This window comes from Rhinoderma darwinii, chromosome 3, assembly GCF_050947455.1.
Source record: "Rhinoderma darwinii isolate aRhiDar2 chromosome 3, aRhiDar2.hap1, whole genome shotgun sequence".
In the NCBI taxonomy this organism is placed as follows: Eukaryota; Metazoa; Chordata; class Amphibia; order Anura; family Rhinodermatidae; genus Rhinoderma; species Rhinoderma darwinii.
Window position 1 is genome coordinate 160,920,141 of NC_134689.1, and position 20,467 is coordinate 160,940,607.

Here is a 20,467-nt window from a genome sequence, read left to right on the forward strand (position 1 = left end):
TCAATCGCAGCGGGCAAAAAACGCAGCAAAAAACGCGGCAAGATAGTGTGGGCAGGTCAAAATCTGCCTCAAAATTCTTTAAGGAATTTTGAGGCAGATTTTTTCGGCCTGCAAAATACTCTGTGTGAACAGGGCCATACATAAACAGCACTTTGAGACACTTTACTCACCGTGTCAGAAGAGCTGCTCCCACTCCAGTCCTCTTCAGGCGATGTCTTCGGTCCAGATGTCGTCCTTGACCTCCAGGCTCCAGAAAATGGCGGGGATCGTAGAACTCCTGCCGCCGCACAACAACTAGACTCCTCTCCCTCTCCTTACGCAGCTACGCTCTGGAGAAGGAGGACGAGGCGGAGTCGGACGAGGAGGACGACGAGGAGGCGGAGTCGGACGAGGAGGCGGAGGACGCGGAGTCGGAGGCGGGCCAGCAGGTAAGTAAACTGTGCGCCGCTGTCCCTGTGTGGCTGTCCTTCCCCGTAGATCGGACTTGTGTTGCGGGCGCACCGCCTCCCTCTCAGCGGCGCGCCTGGTCGTTCGCGCGTGGGCGCGGTCATGCGCGCGCGGGTGCGAGCTTGCGGTCGTTCACGCGCGCGCGCAAGCGGTGTTTCGCGGCGGTGATGAGAGGGGGGCCCGCAGCTCACGGCGGTGTTTGACGAGAGGGGGGCCCGCAGCTCACGACATTGTTTTGGTGAAAAGAACAGGCCCCATTGCAGGGGCCTGTTTTTTTCTACCAAAGGCAAGTCGCGGCAGTTGCCGGGCCCCCCTTTCAATTAAGTTTGGCCGTGCCCCCTACACTAGTACCCCTAATACCCCCCTGATGGCGGCCCTGTGTAGCGCAAATCACGCGCGTCACCCGGAAGTGCTTCCGTGTGCCGTGCACGATTTGCACGCACCCAATGACTTCAATGGGTGTGTGCTGCGCGAAACACGGGTAAGTATATGACATGTCGTGAGTTTTACACAGCGCACACACAGTCTGACAGTCTGAGCGGCCCCATTCACTAACATAAGTCCGTGCGACGTAATAAATATCACGGACGTATAACCCGTTCGTGTGAATAAGGCCTTATATTGTCATTTGTAGTGAATTTTCGGTGCACAATCCGCACCAAAAATAGGAGGCAAGTAAGTGGCTTATTCAGATGTCCATGTTCGGTCTGTGATATAAGGACCGTGTATCGGCCATATTTCCCGGACCGACCACAGTTCAGGGAGCGGGGTTTCTAGCATCACAGTTATCTATGATCATAGTCCCTCCCTTCCCGTGGGAATACTGTCCCCGGTCCCGTACTGAAAGCATCATTACAGTATGGGACAGTATTCCCGCAGAGAGGCAGGGACTCCCAGCAACACTGATAACTATGATGCTAGGAGTCCGGCACCATGAATTGTGGTCAGCCTGTGAGATACAGCCGATACACGCTCCGTATGTCACGGACCGAATGCGGCCGTCTGAATAAGGCCTTAGTCTAGTTACACAGTGCGGTGAAATCCAATTTTTTTGCCACAATTTTTGCAAAAAAACGTGACTTGACCGCACTGTGAGAATATAGCCTAACAGCACTTTTCATGTTTTGTATCTTTTTTGTATGCAATTTTCGTAATTGCGGCACAAATCACGCGGTTTTGCCGCGATTTTTATATAATCGCGGCAAAACTGCGCCATTTTTGCCGCGATTACGAAAATCGTGGCAAAAAAGCGCTAGGAAAATGAAAAAATACCCAAAAACTTTTTAACCAACTTTATACAATCTACAAATGGGGTCAGGGGGATGGGAATCAGAATGGATAGGGGAACATACTCACCAGCCTGCATGTCCTGTCGGCAGTGTAGAGGAGCTGGGGGGCGGGATCTCCACACGCAGCTTCAGCACATGCTGCATCTTCCCCTCCAGTGAAGCTACAACAGGTATGCAGGGGCTGCCGCGAGTGTTGCTAGGGGAGTGTCGCTAGGGGGGTGTCGCTAGGGGGGTGCCGCGGGCGTTGCGAGGGGGGCCCGTGAGCGTTGCGAGGGGGGGCCCGTGAGCGTTGCGAGGGGGGGGGCAACAGTCCGAGGGGGGGGGCGACGGCAGCCCGGCGGGCCCCTTTTACTTCATCCATGTGGCCGGGCCCCTGACGGGAGTACCAGTAATACCCCCCTGATGGCGGCCCTGCCCACCACACATAATCCGCCATCTGAACTCACCCTGAAACACTGAATAAAGTATATGGCTCTCAATGAGGACTCTATATTGAGTTAATGAAGCAACATTGCCACTTACTAATTCAATCCTGGTGATCACATGACAAATCAGACCCAGATTCAGATTAGCTCTAGAGTGGGAAGAGAGGCTGTATTTGCACCACTTATTAGGACTAAGAGATCAGACCACGACGCACATTGCGCCCCATAGCTTCTTTCCAGAGCGCAGCAGTCTAGTCAGGTGACCCTAAAGTGAAGAGAGGAGCAGTTTATAACCATTCTGTCTTCTCTTTTGAAGGCTACATAGCACTCATTGAGTAATATGTAGTGAATAAAGGCAGCGACCTCCATTGGTCATGTGATCGCCAGGCAGCCCCCAACATGGCATAGTTATTTGGTCTTAGCAGACCTATATCAGCTCTTGCAAAATAAAATATTCTTTCTAGTCCAAACAGTGGCAGATACAATGCATTCAGAAAGTCTTCAGTCCCTTTCAATTTTTTTTTCATTCTGTTATGTTAAGGCCTTGTGCTAAAATAAAAAAAAAGTCCAGTTTTTCCTCCATCATTCTGCACTCAATACCCCATAATGACAAAGTGAAAACAGAATGTTAGTAATATTTGCTAATTTATTGAAAGGGAAAAACTAAAATATTGCATTGACCTAAGTATTCAGACCCTTTACTCAGTACTTAGTTGAAGCACTTTGGCAGTAATAACAGCCTCCAGTCTTCTTGGGTATGATGCCACAAGGTTTGCACACCTGGAATTGGGGATTTTCTGCCATTCTTCTCTGTAGATCCCCTTAAGCTCTATCAGGTTGGATGGGGACCATCGGTGGACAGTGATTTTCAGGTCTCTACAGAGATGTTCCATTGGGTTACAGCCAGGGCTCAGGCTGGGCCACTCAAGTACATTCACAGATTGGTCCCCCGCCACTCTTGTGTTGTCTTGGCTGTATGATTAGGGTCGATGTCTTGTTGGAAGGTGAACCTTTGGCCCAGTCTGAGGTTTCAGGTTTTCATTAAGAATATCTCAATACTTTGCTCTATTCATCTTTCCCTCAACCCTGACCAGTCTACCTGTCTCAGTCACTGATAAACACCTCCACAGCATGAGGCTGCTGCTGCTGCCACCACAATGCTTCACTGTAGGGATGGTATTGGGTAGATGATGAGCAGTGCCTGGTTTCCTCCAGACATGACGTTTAGAATTGAGGCAAAAAAGTTCAATCTTGGTTTCATCAGACCACAGATTCTTGTTTCTCACAGTCCTGTTTCTCCTTTAGGTGAATTTTTGCAAACTTCAGGCAGGCTTTCATGTCTTTTACTTAGGAGAAACTTTGTGGCGCTGTTCCTCAGGGAAAATGCAAACACTCTTTGGTCTTCATGTATAAAAGAGTTTTTGTATCTGATGAAGAGCCTGGTTCGGACTCGAAAAGCGTAATCTTGTGCACTGCAATTACTTTTTATGCAATAAAACTCTTTCATACATGAAGACAAAAGAGTCTTTGCATTTTCTCTGAAGAACAGCGCCACCGAGAGTCTCAGAGTAGCTACCTAATTTTATACCTTTTTATTCCTATTGAATTACCGGCTTTCTTCGAGAGACCCAGGAACGACTCGAGGCTGACAGTTCTGTGGATGGGATACATTGACTATAACATGCGTTGAGTAGTTGTGCCTCACTGAACAACTAAAAAATGTGAGCATAACTACAACCTCCCCCCAATAACCGAAGGTCCCCACACATGAAGCGCTTCATTCTCTTCTTTTTTTCTCCCTATCTAACAAAAATGTTACTCAGGAAAAGCTAATTTCTGGCCACTTCTTTCTGGCCCAGATTGGTGGAGTGCTGCAGTGATGGTTGACCTTCTGGAAGTTTCTCCCATCTTCACACATAAACTTTGGAGCTCAGCCAGAGTGACCATTGGGTACTCAGTCACATCTCTTCCCATGGCCCTTCTCCCCCGATTACTTAGTTTGGTGGGTGGCCAGCTCTAGGGTGAGCCCTGGTTGTTCCAAACTTCTTCCATTTAAGAATTATGGAGGCCACTGTGCTCTTGGGGAACTTTCAGTGCAGCAGAATTTTTGTTGTACCCTTCCCCAGATCTGTGCTTCCACACAACCCTGTCTCTGACCTCTACAGGCAGTTCCTTCCTTCTCATGGCTTGGTTTTTGCTCTTATATGCATTGCTAGCTGTGAGACCTTATATAAACTATAATCATGTCCAATCAAATGAATTTACCACAGGTGGACTCCAATCAAGGTGTAGAAACATTTCAAAGATGATCTAGAGAAATAGGAGGCCCTCAGAGCTGAATTGAAAGTGTCATAGCAAAGGGTTTGAATACTTATTCCCATGCGAAATTTGAGTTAATAATTTTGAATGCATTTGCAAAAAAATTCTAAAATTCTGTTTTCACTTTGTCATTATGGGGTATTGAGTGCAGAATGATGGGGAACAAATGGATTTTTTTTTTTTTAGAACAAGTTGTCAACATAACAAAATGTGAAAAAAGGTTAACCGGTTAACCCCTTCACGCATTTTCACGTACACTCATGTCGGGGAATGCAGCCTGTTCACGCATTGCTACGTGCATGTACGTGATGGCGATCGCGTGGGCACAGAAGCTGTAACAGTTCTATCGCTATGGAAGCCTGACTGTGACTGACAGCTGGGCTCCCGCTGCAATGGCTGAGATTGAAGAAACCTTCAATCTCAGCCGTTTAACCCATTAAATGCCGCGGTCAATAGCAACCTCGGCATTTTAAATCTTTTGACAGAACGCGATCGCCGGCCGCCGATGGGTTGCCATGGCCTAACGAAAGCCCCCAGGAATTCCCGGGCTGTATGCCTATTAGGCCGTGCGAGAGGCCTAATAGATTGCCTGTCAGTTTTAAACTGAGAGGCAATAATGCTTTGGTATACTAAGTATCCAAAAGCATTATATCTGTGATCAGATATAGATAAGATAAGGTATAGATCAGATAAGATGAGATAATTAAAAACAGTTAAATAAAGTTTTTTAAAAGACAAGAACAGTAAAAATAAAATACAACCATTTTTTTCCATAAAAAGTGGTTTTATTTAATAAAAATGTAAAAAAAAACATGAAAAGTACACATATATGGTATCTCTGCGATCATAACAACACAAAGAATAAAGTTAACACATTAATTCAAATGTATAGTGAACGTTGTACAAAAAAAAATGCAAAAAACAACGGCAAAATCACTTTTTTTTTCCATTCCCCTACTAAAAAATCAAAAAGTTAATCAATAAGTCCCATGCACCCCAAAATAGTAGCGATGAAAACTAAATCTTGTCCTGCAAAAAGCAAGCCCTCATATGGCTATATCAATGGAAAAATATTAAAGTTACGGCTCTTAGAATGCGGTTATTCAAAAATTTATTATTTTTGTTTAAAAGGTTTCTTTTTGTGCAAACGTAGTGAAACATAAAAAAACCTATACATATTTGGTATCGTCGTAATCGTACCGACTCATAGAATAAAGGTAACATTTTATTTATGCCGCATAGTGAACGGCGTAAAATGAAAACGTGAAAAACTAAGCAGGAATATCGTTTTTTTTCAATTCCCTGCCCCAAAAAAGTTAATCAATATAATATATGCACCAAAAAGTATGCCATTGAAAAACACAACTCATCCTGCAAAAAACAAGCCCTCATACGCCTATGTCGATGGAAAAATAAAAAAGTTATAACTCTTGGAATGTGAAGATGAGAAAAATAAAAAAGAATGCTTGGTCATTAAGGCCAAAATAGGCCTGGTCGTTAAGGGGTTAAGGACTAGGAAAAAAATGCAATAATTTAGCAAATGCATAAGTTTATGCTAGAATTTTTCACACACAGTATGGACCATGGACAAAATTCATTTTATTCACTGTGCGCGCATATGCCAGGGCTTGGCATAAAAGGAGGCTTTTTTTTGCCTTTTGGGTCCAGCAATTCTGCACTTGATTTTACAGCAGCATACGGTTTTCTGGGGGGGGGGGGGGGCTAGTGCTGCTGAAACATTAGAAACACCCCATAAATTACTTAGTTTAGACAGTAGATCCATTAGAAACACCCCATAAATGACTTAATTGTAGATCCCACAAGGTTTTCTTCAAGGGGTTTATCATATTTTTAGACAGTCCAGTTTTCTTCTGAAAGTTTCTTGAATAAGATGGAACAAAATAAAATTAGCATTTTTTTGTCAAATGCGTCAGTTTATGCCAGGATTCTTCACACACAGTATAGACCACGGACAAAATTCATCTCCTTTCAAATTCTGCCACTTCTCCCAATCATGGGGATACCAAATATGTGTGTCTTATTTATCACATAGAGATGTAGGATGGCTTACAATAGAAAAAGTTTATTTCACAAATCACCTTTTTTCAAAGCTGATTTGACAAAACTCAGCAGAATTTCTATAACACTTCCAAAATATCTGCTCTTGAAGCAGAAATCCCAAAATATTCATCTAGGGGTATAATGGGAATTTATTTTATTTTGGCATAAAATAAGAAATTGCAGGTTTATGCAAATGTCGGGGCTTTCAAGTAGTTGAACATTAGAAAATATGCAAACATGACATCCACCCCCCACCCACCCATTCCCTCCCTCACCCTTGGAGTAAAATCATTGGAAAAATAAAAATGTATTGTAGGGCAAATATATTTTCAACTAATTAACTAAAATCTAATAATTCAGAACAGTGTGGTATTTTTTAAAACATGGGTGAATGCACAGGCCTTGTTGCGAGGGACATGAGGGACAGAAATATCGGGAATCTTTGCGGTGCCCGTCTTTTCTGCAGACGCGGCACTTTTTCTGGGGGTTGCTTCTAGTTGGTGTTGGGGGAATGCGAGTGATGAAATGTCTTTCAGTCAGTCGTTTGACATCCTCTGACTGGGGGCATTCTCTGATGTCCTGAACATCAAATATGAGGCCTTCAATAATTTTCTCATGGAATCCAGGTATGTGTCTCTGCCTCTGTTTTTTTTATAGAGCACAAATGAATTGTGGATGGCCACCTGTAACAAATAAATGGCCACTTTTTTATACCAGGTTTTTGTTTTGCGTTTCACCAAATAGGGCTGTAAATCTGGTCGCTTAAATCCACCCCCCCCCATGCACTTGTTATATTCGGACACGCTCACTAATTTGTGCTTGTCTGATGTTGCCCCTCTTTCCCTCACTGCCACTGTTCCTGCGGTATCAATCGTGCTTAGCACATATACATCTTTGCGATCAGGGCACGGCCTTAGACTACAGGGTGCCCTGTGAGGAATCGCCCTTTGGTGCCCCCCACTCCATTTATCATTATTATGTATTGTCGGCATTTGGTCCTTTTGTTTGTGCATTTGTCACGCCGAAAAATGCGTAAAAAATGCTTGTTTTAAGCGTGCCATTGATGCGTTTTTTAAAAAAATGTGTCACGTAAAAAAAGAAGCGTCAGGTCAATTCTTTGGCACGTAAAATGCGCCGAAAATGCGCCACAAATGCACCTAATTTCTATAGTCAATGGGAGTTCTGATTGAGCGGCAAAAAAATACGCCAAATGCGTGCAAAAAATGCGATGAATACGCTTCAAAAGCGTCTGTAGTTTAAAAAGAACTTTACAAAAACACAAGTATTTTTAAGGGTATGTGCACGCACAAAATAAAAAACGCCTGAAAATACGAAGCTGTTTTCAAGGGAAAACAGCTCCTGACTTTCAGCCGTTTTTTATTCACAGTCGCATTTTTAACGGCCGTTTTTGGAGCTGTTTTTCTATAGAGTCTATGAAAAACGGCCCCAAAAACGGCTGAAGAAGTAACATGCACTTCTTTTTCGTGGCCGTATTTTTCCGCAGCCGTTTTTCAAACGCCGTTTTCCCAATGGGCAGATGTTTGGAGGCGTTCTGCTTCCGATTTTTTCTCTGTTTTTAGCACAGTGTGAACAAGACCTATGTTTTGTTAAGGCTGTTTTCATATTACGTCCTGCCTGTCCATTTATCATATGCGGCGGAAAAGCTCCTGGAGCATACATTAAATGGACACAAAAAACATGCAGTATGATTTTTTTTTCTGTACGCCGCTACATAAAATAGCAAAGTCCCACCCGAACGGAGGCTTTTTTAACCTCCATCAGGTGTATGGGGCTGTTTACCATACGTTCTGGGAGCTTTCCCGATGCATACATTACACGGATGGGCAGGATGTAATGTGAAATTACCTTTAGGCTGAGTTCACATAAGGCGGATAGGCTGCGTAAAAGAACGCAGCGTATCCACCCTGTGCGCCGCAGGGAATTGGGGGTGAAAAACCACACCAAACTGTGGAGCAGTGTCTCGCCTGCTATGTGTACTGTGAAAAACTGCAGCACTTAGCCAGCCTGCTTGCAGGCCGGCCTCCTGGGATGATCTCTCATCCCAGGAGACCGCTGCAGGTGGTCACATGGGATGATGCGTCATGGTATGATGATATCATCTAGGCTGGCCTCCTGGGATGACATTTCATCCATGTGACCACCGCTACAGCCTCTGATTGGCTGCAGCGGAGGTCACATGAGATGAAGCGTCATCCCAGGAGGATAAAACACAGATTCCTAGGTAAGTATAATATATTGTTTGTTTTCTGAGTTGTGTTTTTTGTGGCGGGATTGCTGCGAACCCACCGCAAAAAACGAAACAACTGCTATTGAATACAATGGGGAAAACCTGCAGCAAATGCAATTGACATGCTGCAGAATAAAACCCTTCACCGCAGGTCAGTTTTTTCGGCTCAGTATTTATGGAGCGTGTGGAGGAGATTTGTTTTATATCATCAACTTTGCTGGTACTGTATTTGCTGCGGATTTTCTGCAACTAATTCACAGTTTTTACGCAACGTGTGAACTGGCCCTTACTCCGTTTACTCAAAGCCTATCTTTTGTATAACAGAACAGAATATTAAAACTGCTGTCCACGTGGGCAATGGTGGTACTTTTTATTACTTCTTATTTAAGGCCTCATGCCCCCAGTTTTTTCCTTCAGCGTGCTATCCGTTTTTGTCACTGATAGCACCCTGAACCCATTAATTTCAATGGGGCCATGCACACTTCATTTATTTTGACGGATCCGTCGTTCCATTCCGTCAAAGGTAGAGCATGTCCTACTTTAGTCAGTGATTCTGTGACCGTGGGGCCCATAGAAGTCAATGTGTCCGTCAAAAAAATGGACGGCACACGGAAGGCTTCCGTGTGCCGTCTGTTTTTGACGGATCCGTTGTCCTAGCAACTGCAGGGCGTGCCAATGTTCACAGACTGGGACATCTGAGAAGTTCAAATAAAGTTCAATACCTTCCATTTTCTTAACGGAAACGCGGAAGCGAAACGGAAGCACAACTTCCGTTTAAAACGGAAACACGGAACGGACACACGGAAACCACACGGATACCAAAACGGACACACGGATCCGTCAAAAACGGCAGAGACAAGGTGATGGAAGTGTGCATGAGTCCTAACTCACACTGTGAAGGCCGTAAAAAAAAAGTAAATAGCCAAAATCGCTGTTTTTTGTTCACATTAGCTCTAAAAAAAAACATAAAAAATTATCAAAATATTAGAAACCCCTATCAAACACCCCATTTTAGAAACTAGACCCCTCTACTTTGTAGAGGAATCCTTTTCAGGCAATGACTGCCTGAAGTTTGGAACCCATGGACATCAGCAAACGCTGGGTTTCCTCCTTTGTGATGCTTTGCCAGGCCTTTACTGCAGTTGTCTTCAGTTGTTGCTTGTTTGTGGGTCTTTCTGCCTTAAGTTTTGCCTTGAGAAAGTGAAATTCATGCTCGATTTGGTTGAGATCTGGTGATTGACTTGGCCATTGCAGAATATTCCACTTCTTTGCCTTAAAAAACTCCTGGGTTGCTTTCGCAGTATGTTTTGTGTCATTGTCCATCTGTGCTGTGAAGCGACATCCAATCAACCTTGTTGGATTTGGTTAAATCTGAGCAGAAAGTATATCCCTGAACACCTCAGAATTCATCCGGCTGCTTCTGTCTTCAGTCACATCATCAATAAACACTAGTGACCCAGTGCCTTTGGCAGCCATGCATGCCCATGCCATCACACTGCCTCCACCATGTTTTACAGAGGATGTGGTGTGCTTTGGATTATGAGCCGTTCCAAGTCTTCTCCATACTTACTTCCTCCCATCATTCTGGTACAGGTTGATTTTAGTTTCATGCTGTTCCAGAACTGGGCTGTCTTCTTTACATGTTGTTTTGCAAAGTCTAATCTGGCCTTTCTATTTTTGAGGCTTGAACGCTCTGAATTTGCTCTCTTTATGGTAGACTTAGATACTATTACACCTACTTCTGGGAGAGTGTTATTAACTTGGGTAGATGTTGTGAAGGGGTTTTTCTTCACCATGGAAAGGACTCTGCGATCATCCACCACTGTTGTCTTCCGTTGACGTCCAGGCCTTTTGGAGTTCACGAGATCACCAGTGCGCTCTTTTTTTTTTCAAGAATGTACCAAACTGTTGATTTGGCCGCTCCTAACATTTGTGCTCTCTCTCTGATGGATTTCTTTTTTTCAGCCAAACGATAGTCTGTTTCACATGCATTGAGAGCTCCTTTGACCTCATGTTGTGGGTTCACATCAACAGCTTCCAAATGCAAATGCCACACGTGGAATTAACTCCAGCACTGTGACCAATAGCGGTGCGGAAACACGTAGGGACACGTGTTAGTGGCATGGATTGACCAGGTGTTATACTATAATACAGATAGGGGGAATCGTTGTTTGGCAGCATTGGTGCTAACAACAGTACCACAACCGCTTCTCCTCTATATGGTCTACCGTGCTTACGCCTTTACAGTACAATTGGCTATTTAGCCCTAATTTTAGTAAGGTTTTCTACAATAAAAATCGTATTTTAATCGTTCATTCAGGCAGTGATACAATTCAGACCTTTACCTACTTAATTGATGATGGATTAACGAGGGAATAGCCCATGCAGCCCATTAACCCTTTAAGAACACGGCCAATTTTGGCCTTGAGGATAGAAGAATTTTTTTATATTTCCCTCTTTGCATCTCGACGCTCATAACTCTTTTATTTTTTGTACGACGTAGTTGTATGAGACTTTGTTTTTTGTGGGACGAGTTGTACTTTATGTAGGTACCATTTTTTGGTACAAATACATACATTTTTATTTTGGCGAAAATGAAGAAAAAAAGCAGTTCGGCTGCAATTTTAATATATATTTTTTTTTTACACCATACACCGATCATCATAAATAATGTTATACTTTTGTTGTCAAGGTTGTTACGGTCATGGTGATACCAAATATGTCTATATTATTTCAAGTTTTGGGAAGTATATTTTAAAATTTTATTTATTATAAAAAAAAATGTGTGTTCCTGTGTATTTTTTTTACTTTCTGTTTATTTATTTATCATAATTTTTTTTTACATTCATTTAACTTTTTTTTTTTAATCCCATAAAGGGATTTATCATTTTGATCAAAGTGCAGTCCCCCCTTCTTGAACGCCGCGATCAGCTTTCATCGCGGCATTCAAAGGGTTAACGGCGGAGAGAAGATGTTTCTCTTCTCTCCGCTGTCAGAGCGGGGCCGTGGCTGTGTATTTCAGCCGTTGCCCCGCTCTCGATCACATGCACAGACGGCTGTCACACAGGACGAGAATGCTCGTCCTAATGCGCCAAGTACCCGCTGCTCAGGACGAGCATTCTCGTCCTGTGTCGACAACCAGTTAAATAGCTTTTGAGATAATTGCCCAAATATTTTTGGTCCCTTGAAAAAGAGGCAGCTACATATTAAAGAGCTGTAATTCCTAAACCCTTCCTCAAATTAGAGTGAATACCCCCAGATTAAAGCTGAGAGTCTGAACTTTAAGCCCATATTGATTATATAATTGTATATTCAATATGTTTTGGTAAACAGCTAAAATGGCAAAACTTGTGTCACTGTACAAATAATTCTGGACCTAACTGTATGTCCTATTATGTCTCTGTGATCTCCTCCAAATCATTAACCTGTCCCCCTTTTTTTTTCATGTGTACCAGTTACATATATAATGTCAGACTTCTTTCAATGTGCAGTGTGGTTGTTGTGGCATTCTGCAAGTTTTGCAATGAGTTAAAATCTTTTTGCCCTAAATATTGCAAAAGATAGTAGCTCAAGATGTTACATAATGTATTCACTTTTATGGTAAAACTCATTTTTCAAGCTGTTTTAGCGGTTTATATGTTATTTTTTTGATAGTTTAAATATAAAAGTTATTGTTAAATATTGTATTCTTGTCATAAATCTGTTCCCTTGCTATCATTCACATTATTACCTGTGATAAAAAAAAGTCCCCACTGGTGTTTTACAATATGTTTTATTTTGTATTTGTGTCAGAGATAATTTTATTTAAAACTTTAGAACATTTCACATATAAAATAATATCTGGTAAAAGTACAATGGGGAAGGGTCTTATCAATGTTACAAAGACAAAATATTATTTACTTTAAAGAGAAATTAGAAAGAGGTGGGCGGCCGCTCATCAGGCTTTACAGCATAACTTCTTCCCCAAAACATGAGCAAGTCAGACAAAAACCGATATGCAAAAAAGAGAAGATTGAACGAAGCTTGACTTTTATATATAAAAAAAACATTAAAAACCATGGCAGCTATAGAGTGTTTGGCTTACAAGTTTCAGCCATTGCATCATTAATTATAATCTACCAGATACAAATGAGACTAACTTTTTCACCTTAAAATATTCTCTACGAAGATGACAGATGAAATCTGGTTGGTTGCTATTGGTAACTCTTACACATTTTCTTATGCATGAGGCCCTATATGTATAAATGAGTCTTCAATGGACCTTGTATTATTGGAGGCCCAACTAATGTTGGAATGATTTACTCTAACTCTTAAAGTAACCCACTAAGCAATACATTGTAATGCCTAATGCAGTACCTGAGGTGGCAACAGAGATTCAAAGAACATTAAAGAGAGAATCCATGTCTCATGCACTATACCCATAGATCCTGCACTAGGCATAACAGTATATCAGTTCTGCATGGAGTGTACCTTAAAGATTTAAATCCTACAACTGATTTAGACTATCAATAATACCCCTAGGTAATATACAGTACATGTCTCTGACTGGTATTGAATATCTTTACAATTTGAATGCTTATGTTAACCGTTATTGACATTCCTGAACTACATAATTAATTATTATCTTATTTAGATTTTAGTAACTGCATCTGGTTGTTATCCAAATACAATTAGATAGATAGATAGATAGATAGATAGATAGATAGATAGATAGATAGATAGATATGAGATAGATAGGGATATTAAAGGAGTTGTCCACCTTCTGACAACTGATGACCTATCCACCAGATAGGTCATCAGTATGTCATCGATGCGGGGCAGACACCTGGACCCTGCACTGATAAGCCTCCGCTGTGGCCTGCGGGCACTGGATGTTGTGGCACATAATGCTATGGACGGAGCCCGGAAGCAGTTGGCTCCGTGCATAGCATAGTGGCCATACTACAGAATTGCAGGTTCGCTCCTATTCACTTGAATATTCACTACAGTACTGCAGCTCGGCCGCTATTCCGTGGCCAGAGCTAACTTCTTCTGGCATGTACGTCCGGTGTACGGAAACACCGGAACAGCTGATCTGTGCGGGGCCAGGGTGTCGGATCCCCACAGATCATGTACTGATGACCTATCCGGTGGATAGGTCATCAGTTGTCAGAAGCTGGAAAACCCCTTTAAGTATTAATCTATTACCACTCCAGACCACAATGGATAATGGCTTTCATCATTAACCATTGCATCATCACCTAAGACCAACTGAGAGACTGGTTATAACTTGCAAAATGACTCTAAGACCACCAGGAATATTACAGTTATACTACCACTAACCCCAAAAACCACCCTATGCAAAATGTGTGATGTGTGTATAGAAGGAGGTTATTTTGCTGTCTTCACTACTGACATTATTGAAACACCAGTCTTAGAAAACCTGGGCCAGTCTCTACGCTGATAAAGAGAGTTAAGAGAAAATGGTTCTTGGGCTCAATATTTCAAGCACCAGGCACGTTTACCTTAATATTCTGTATTGTTATTCTCAAAAATAATTACGTTTAAAGTGATTGCCTTTTCTGAAGTACAATTTTCAAATGCAAGTTTTATTTTGTACGTATGCAAGTTTTATTTTGTACGTATGCAATGCAACAAATCCTATTTCTTTCACCACCTTAAGCAATAGAACATCCATGGGCAGGCCCCTGGCAAAAAACAACAACCCAACAGACTAATTTGTTTTATCATTCTGAAATATTCACTTCCTCAATGTATTCTGGATGACTATTTTATTTGATGTTCTTTTTGATGTAGATCAAACAGTCATTGCAAATGTAAAAACGTGACGAGAACAAGTGTCAATGAAAAGAATAGGTGAACATTAACATGAAAGGAAGATTAAGCGGACAGAATGAAACACAACCCTTTGTTTTAATCATGAATGTATGAAAAGACATCTAATATCTAAATGAACACTAGATGAGTTTTTAGATGAGGGTTTTAAATGGCTCCAATATTTCACTTGTCTCTCAAAAACATGGATGTTTTACTATTCACAAAATAACCTCAAACAAACTTTACAGTATATAATATTTAATATTTATTTCTTTAATTTTTCAGGGCTGGATATCTGACACAAAATATCCCTTTAGAAATTATAAGATACCTTTCTGAAGAAAAGGATTTTCTTCCCTGGCATGCAGCAAGCCGAGCTCTTTATCCCCTAGATAAATTGCTGGACCGAACCGAGGACTACAGTATATTCAGTGTAAAAGATAAACTATTTTCTACTATGAAGCTAAGACCTTGGTTTACGGAAACATACATAATTAAAATTTTGCTCTTTCCTTAAAGTAGGCTTTATAGTGAATGTTATATAAATGTATTTTGGAGAAAATAAATCACAAGTGTAGGCCAAGTACAAACCTGGGAAATAGTGAGAATGTAGTCAATAAAACGGTTTATTAATTCTTCCAATATATCTTAAAAAACAGGTATCAAAAACAAGAAAAAGATTTGTAACTGTAAAATGCATAAATCTAGAGCCTCAAGGCATATTTGTTCTTTGGAAATGAAAGGAAACAGCTTGAATTGTAGTCAGATATGGCGTTTGTTTATGGTCCTAAAAGTTTACTATTATTTTATGTTTGTGCTTTTCAGATATTATTAAATGTAGTAGAGATCTACCACATAAAACGTGCAAAGTAAACACAACTAAATTTAGTCACAATAGTATTAAAAAGTATTATTACAATTAGAAAAAAACATTGTGCATTGATGCTTCTTTCTGGCTTTTAGGTAATGCAGATAAATTAGAAATAAAATGTAATAAAACAGAGATTAGATAGATAGATAGATAGATAGATAGATAGATAGATAGATAGATAGATAGATAGATAGATAGATCGATCGATCGATCGATCGATCGATCGATCGATCGATAGATAGATCGATAGATCGATAGATAGATACTGTTAAGTATGAAGGTGATTCTGATATCCATTTAGATCATCTGGATGCCAGTAGAACTGGAGATATTGTGCAGATAGGGTGAGGAATGGATTAACAAATCATGTAAGCCAATGTCCCATAGTCAATGAAGTAACTGAAGCTAAAAGAAGTTGGGTATTAAAATGTGGCAATTATCCAAAAGATTTTCGATGGTTCTATTGCTCCCAGAATATACACAGCAGCACAATGACCATAGAATATTTCTGAACTAGAGGAAACAAATGATAAAACTGGAATGAAAAGACTTAGCTGGCTACACAACATTTAGAGGCTATAGTATCTGACAAATGGTGTAACGAAGCAATGACCGATAGGATGGCTAAATTATTGGACATACTAATTCTTATATATCTTTTTCCACTATGATAAATTCATCTTACAAACATTAATGGCGCATAAAAATCCTAACACACGATGATGACAATTTCCGTCATGGAAAGGTTTTTCCTGCGCCAGAATGTACGGTGTCATGGTGATCACATGGACACTGCCATTTTCATTTTCTAAGATTAACTATTCTTTTTTTAATAGAAAATGTAGCATTTATGTCCAATTTTGTATTTGCTTTAGCTTTTCATTATATTTATGAGACTGCGTATGTAAAAAGTTCTAAAAAATTAATGCAACGTGTATTTTCCTTTCAGGAATACGTATTAAAGCAAGTGGCAACAATGTACTTCCGACTTGGATGGCCTGTTAATGGACACAATGGATCAATAATCCAGACGTCTTACCAGACAGAGTATGACATCATCTATTTATTCACATTATCTGAATGATTTAGAAGAGTAAATATTTGCAGCGTGGCGTATGGTACCTTGTTACGTCCTACATGAAATACCATGCATTTTCTGGGTCATGGGTTATTCTTTGTGACAAGGTTTTCTGAGCTAAATTGTAAATACAGTAGAATCTTTTTCTGATTCTGTATCATTCAAATGCCACAAGTTCAGAAAATATTTTGACAAGGATTAGTCCGCAGCTATTTGTTATTTGTCTCTTCCTATGTTTTCCTTCTTCTTGCACAATTTCTGCTGTAGTTACTCTTCTGAATCCTAAAGGAGCTTATCTTTTATACTAAGCCATACAATGCAGCTTCAAAAGAATAAAGCTCCATTAGTGTTACACAGTGTGACTGTAGCAGCATGATGCACCTTTCCTACTGTCTCTCCTGTTTGATATTTCATTTCTCTAAGGCCCGGCATCTTTGAGATTTATATCCCCACACATGACATTTTTAAAGCAAACACTATTCTGCTTATCTCTTGAGTTACAACCTCAAAGTGATGTTGAGATTTGAACTTATTCTTATCGCTGGGTACCAGAATGCTTGCACGTATACAGAATGTCGCTTTCCGTAACATTGGCGATTCAGATATACTTATTTGAATGAACTGTTTATTTCTCCTGTCGCATGTCAATACATTCACAGGACATTGGAACAACAATGTTCTCATATAAACATATTTCTTTTATGCCATTTTGATTGGAACAAGCATTTTTTTTTAATAAAAAATAGTTATGAACAACTTTTAAAGAACATTTCCTCTTTAATGTAAGTCCCTGAGTTGTTCTCTTCTATAAAGTTGTAGAAAATTGTCTAATTTCTTAGATATATCTATTTCTGGGAAGGCAGAGTAAAAAACATTATGGCTGACATTGTAGGCCCCATGGGGTTGTTGGTTGCCATGCTTTTCCAGGCTTAATGGTAAATACTACTTATTCTTTAAAACATCCCAACTCCTACATTACTATACGTATATCCAGACTCATTGCCATTAAAAACCCTAAAAATTAGGGCTCGTGCAGAGCCATAATACGGTAGTGTATTATGGCTCTGTATAATCTCAGAGTTATATAATAAGGCACCTGCAAAATTCTATGAAGGCTTACTGTACTTCCATATGCCTCTGCTATGCATTGCCTCAAGCTGAGAATATCTCCTATATGGCATCGTACTGATGAATCCTATGGCATCACATGGTATGGTTCTATACTATTTGCTAAGGAGCATGCCTCCATGTGTCATGTAAAAGAGGTCATACACTGGGAAATAACAATTGTGGACCTGTAATGGTGGCCATATTCATTTTTACATATTAAAAAATTACTCAACTTGACAATTCAAAAATGTATTTTTACTGGTAAGGCTTTGATTTGGAAGGAAATGCTTTCTGTTGTTTAAGTCTGCTGTCCACCGTTCTTCTGTAACACTTTTCTCTGCTCATGATTTTCAGTGCTGGCAGTGAAAATTTTAGTTAGAAATGTGTTGCTCTAAAATAAATTGAACTAGCACATTTTGCTTGTTTTCTGATTGCTCCCCTATTGCTTGCTAAATTAATATCAAGTTTGTACAATGACAAAGGTCCTTAACATGACTTCAAGGGAAAGTCTGTGCGTATAAGTGAAATCATTCTCTTTAAAATGTCAAAATTTATTTGAGTAGTGATTGTTACGTCTATAGTTCACTGCTAGGAGATGTCAATTTTGACAGCTGTTACTTTACGGAGAAACTTTCGTCTGAATTTCTTCAAGAAATATTCACAATTTGTTAGTGTTTTATTCCGACGCTGTTGTCTGGCAAACAGAACATTTAAACAATAAAAGAATATAATTAAAATCAGAATTATGACTTTATCAAGCCATAAGCTGTAATTTGAGTATTTTACCTGTAAGGTTCATAAAATGCAAAGTAATATCAGGAGATAAATATATGAATGAGAATTGGTGCTGCTCAATGCCAGCCGTTAATTGAGAAATGAGTCTGAAATGTAAAATAAAAACATAGCCACATGTTTTTACCAATGACAGAAGTAATCAAAATGGATTATGTTGGAAAATAGAACTGTATGGAATTGAAACACAGGCCATATCATTTTTATCACAAGGCTGTATATCAAAATAGCTATTTTCTGTGTTACAATATTCTATTAAAACCATTTACTAGAGTTAATATATCTTCACAGGATCTATATAATCACATTTTCTCACCGCTTTATCTACTAGGGAGCTCAGAAGAGAAGTTATAATGTTGGCTTGCAGCTTTGGCAACAAACAGTGTCATCAAGAAGCTGCAACAATGATCTCTGACTGGATTTCTAGTAACAGAAACAGGTGAGTGAACGTTTAACTATTAACCCCTTAATGGCACCACAGCTATTATTTATTTTGTTTTTTTTCCCTCCCACGCCTTTTAAAACCCAACTTTTGTATTTTTCTGTTAACACAGCCGAATGAGGGCTTTTTTTTTTTTTGAGGGACAAGATGTCGTTTTTAATTCCACTATTTATTGTACCATATAATGTATTGGGATACTTTATAAAAAAATATTTTTTGGGGTGGAATGGAAACCCCAGCAATTTCTCCATAGCTTTTTGGGTTTGGTTTTTACAGCGTTCACTGAGTGGTAAAAATGAAATGTTAACTTTATTTTGCAGGTTAATGTGATTCCAGTGATTCCAAATTGATATAGTTGTTGTTTTTTTTTTTTATCTTTTACTACTTTAAAAAAAAAAAATTTCAAAAAATGTAAAATGTTTTGTCTTGCCATATTCTGAGACCCAACGTTTACATTTTTTGTTGATGGGGATTTTTGAGAGTATAGTTTTCGTATAGTGAGCTGTAATTTTTAGTGGTACCATTTTGGGGTACATACAACTTTTTGATTACTTTTGATTAAATTATTTGGGGTGAATTAAAGCTACTAAAAGCAGCAATTCTGGCGTATTTTTTTTGTTTATGCCAACCCTGCGGGCTAAATCATCTTAAACAGTATTATAATTTAATAGTTTGGACTTTTACAGACGTGGCAATACCGATTATGTTTATTTTTCATTGTGTACATTTCTTTATGGGAAAAATAAGTAGAGTTTTTTTTTTTTTACTTTTAATATGTTTTTTTCATACGTTCCCCAAAACTTTTTATAACTAATTCTTAAATAGTTTTTGTTTCTTATGTATTAGGGTATGTTCACACGGCAGCATCCGTAATTTCAGCCGTAATGGCATGTTGAGGCGCTGTTTGCTGCGTCCATTACGGACGTTAAATGGAGCTGGTTTTCCATGGAGTCCATGGAGGGGCGTTTTTTTTACGCCCCTCCTTTTGACAGCGGGGCATAAAAAAAATGACTGTGTCCACAGAACATCGTAAGACCCATTCTAATGAATGGGCAGATGTTTGCCAACGCTATCGAGGCGCATTTTCGGACGTAAATCGAGGCGTAAAACGCCCGAATTACGTCCGTAAATAAGCCGTGTGAACATACCCTTACAGTGTATTGTGCTTTTAGTGTCCTCCTTTTAAGCCTCTGACAGTGCCAAATAGGAGGACCAGCATAGCAGACTGGGGACATTCATTAGGCCCCCAGGCTGCCATGTCAACCATCAGCAGCCTGATATCAAGTTGAAAGGGCCAATAAATTATTCCATAGCATTATTGACTATGGCATCTAAGTGGTCAAATGGCCTTATTCTGAGTTAGAGCAAGGTGTCAGCTGTAATATAAAGCTGATACCTGCAGCGTTTCAGCCGATGAGGCCACTCCATACTCCCCCTCCTGACTATGATGAAAAAGTCAAGCAAAATTTAAAATCTTTAAGGTTAGATAATGTACCATATCCCTGGCTACAAACAGTTTCTCATGTAAATTTTTACCCGTAATCATGTGTGATGCCACTGTTGTTTCT

General features: G+C 40.0%; 1 protein-coding gene across 1 annotated transcript in view; it reads left to right on the forward strand.

The window, feature by feature from the left end:
• The window catches only part of TRHDE (thyrotropin releasing hormone degrading enzyme), a 728,548-nt gene that overhangs the window by 607,490 nt on the left and 100,591 nt on the right, over positions 1 to 20,467 (forward strand). Inside the window, exons 13-15 of the mRNA XM_075856965.1 lie at positions 14,892 to 15,039; positions 16,427 to 16,524; positions 18,789 to 18,896. Coding sequence (XP_075713080.1) covers positions 14,892 to 15,039; positions 16,427 to 16,524; positions 18,789 to 18,896 — 354 coding nt within the window. The remainder of the gene's footprint in view (positions 1 to 14,891; positions 15,040 to 16,426; positions 16,525 to 18,788; positions 18,897 to 20,467) is intronic.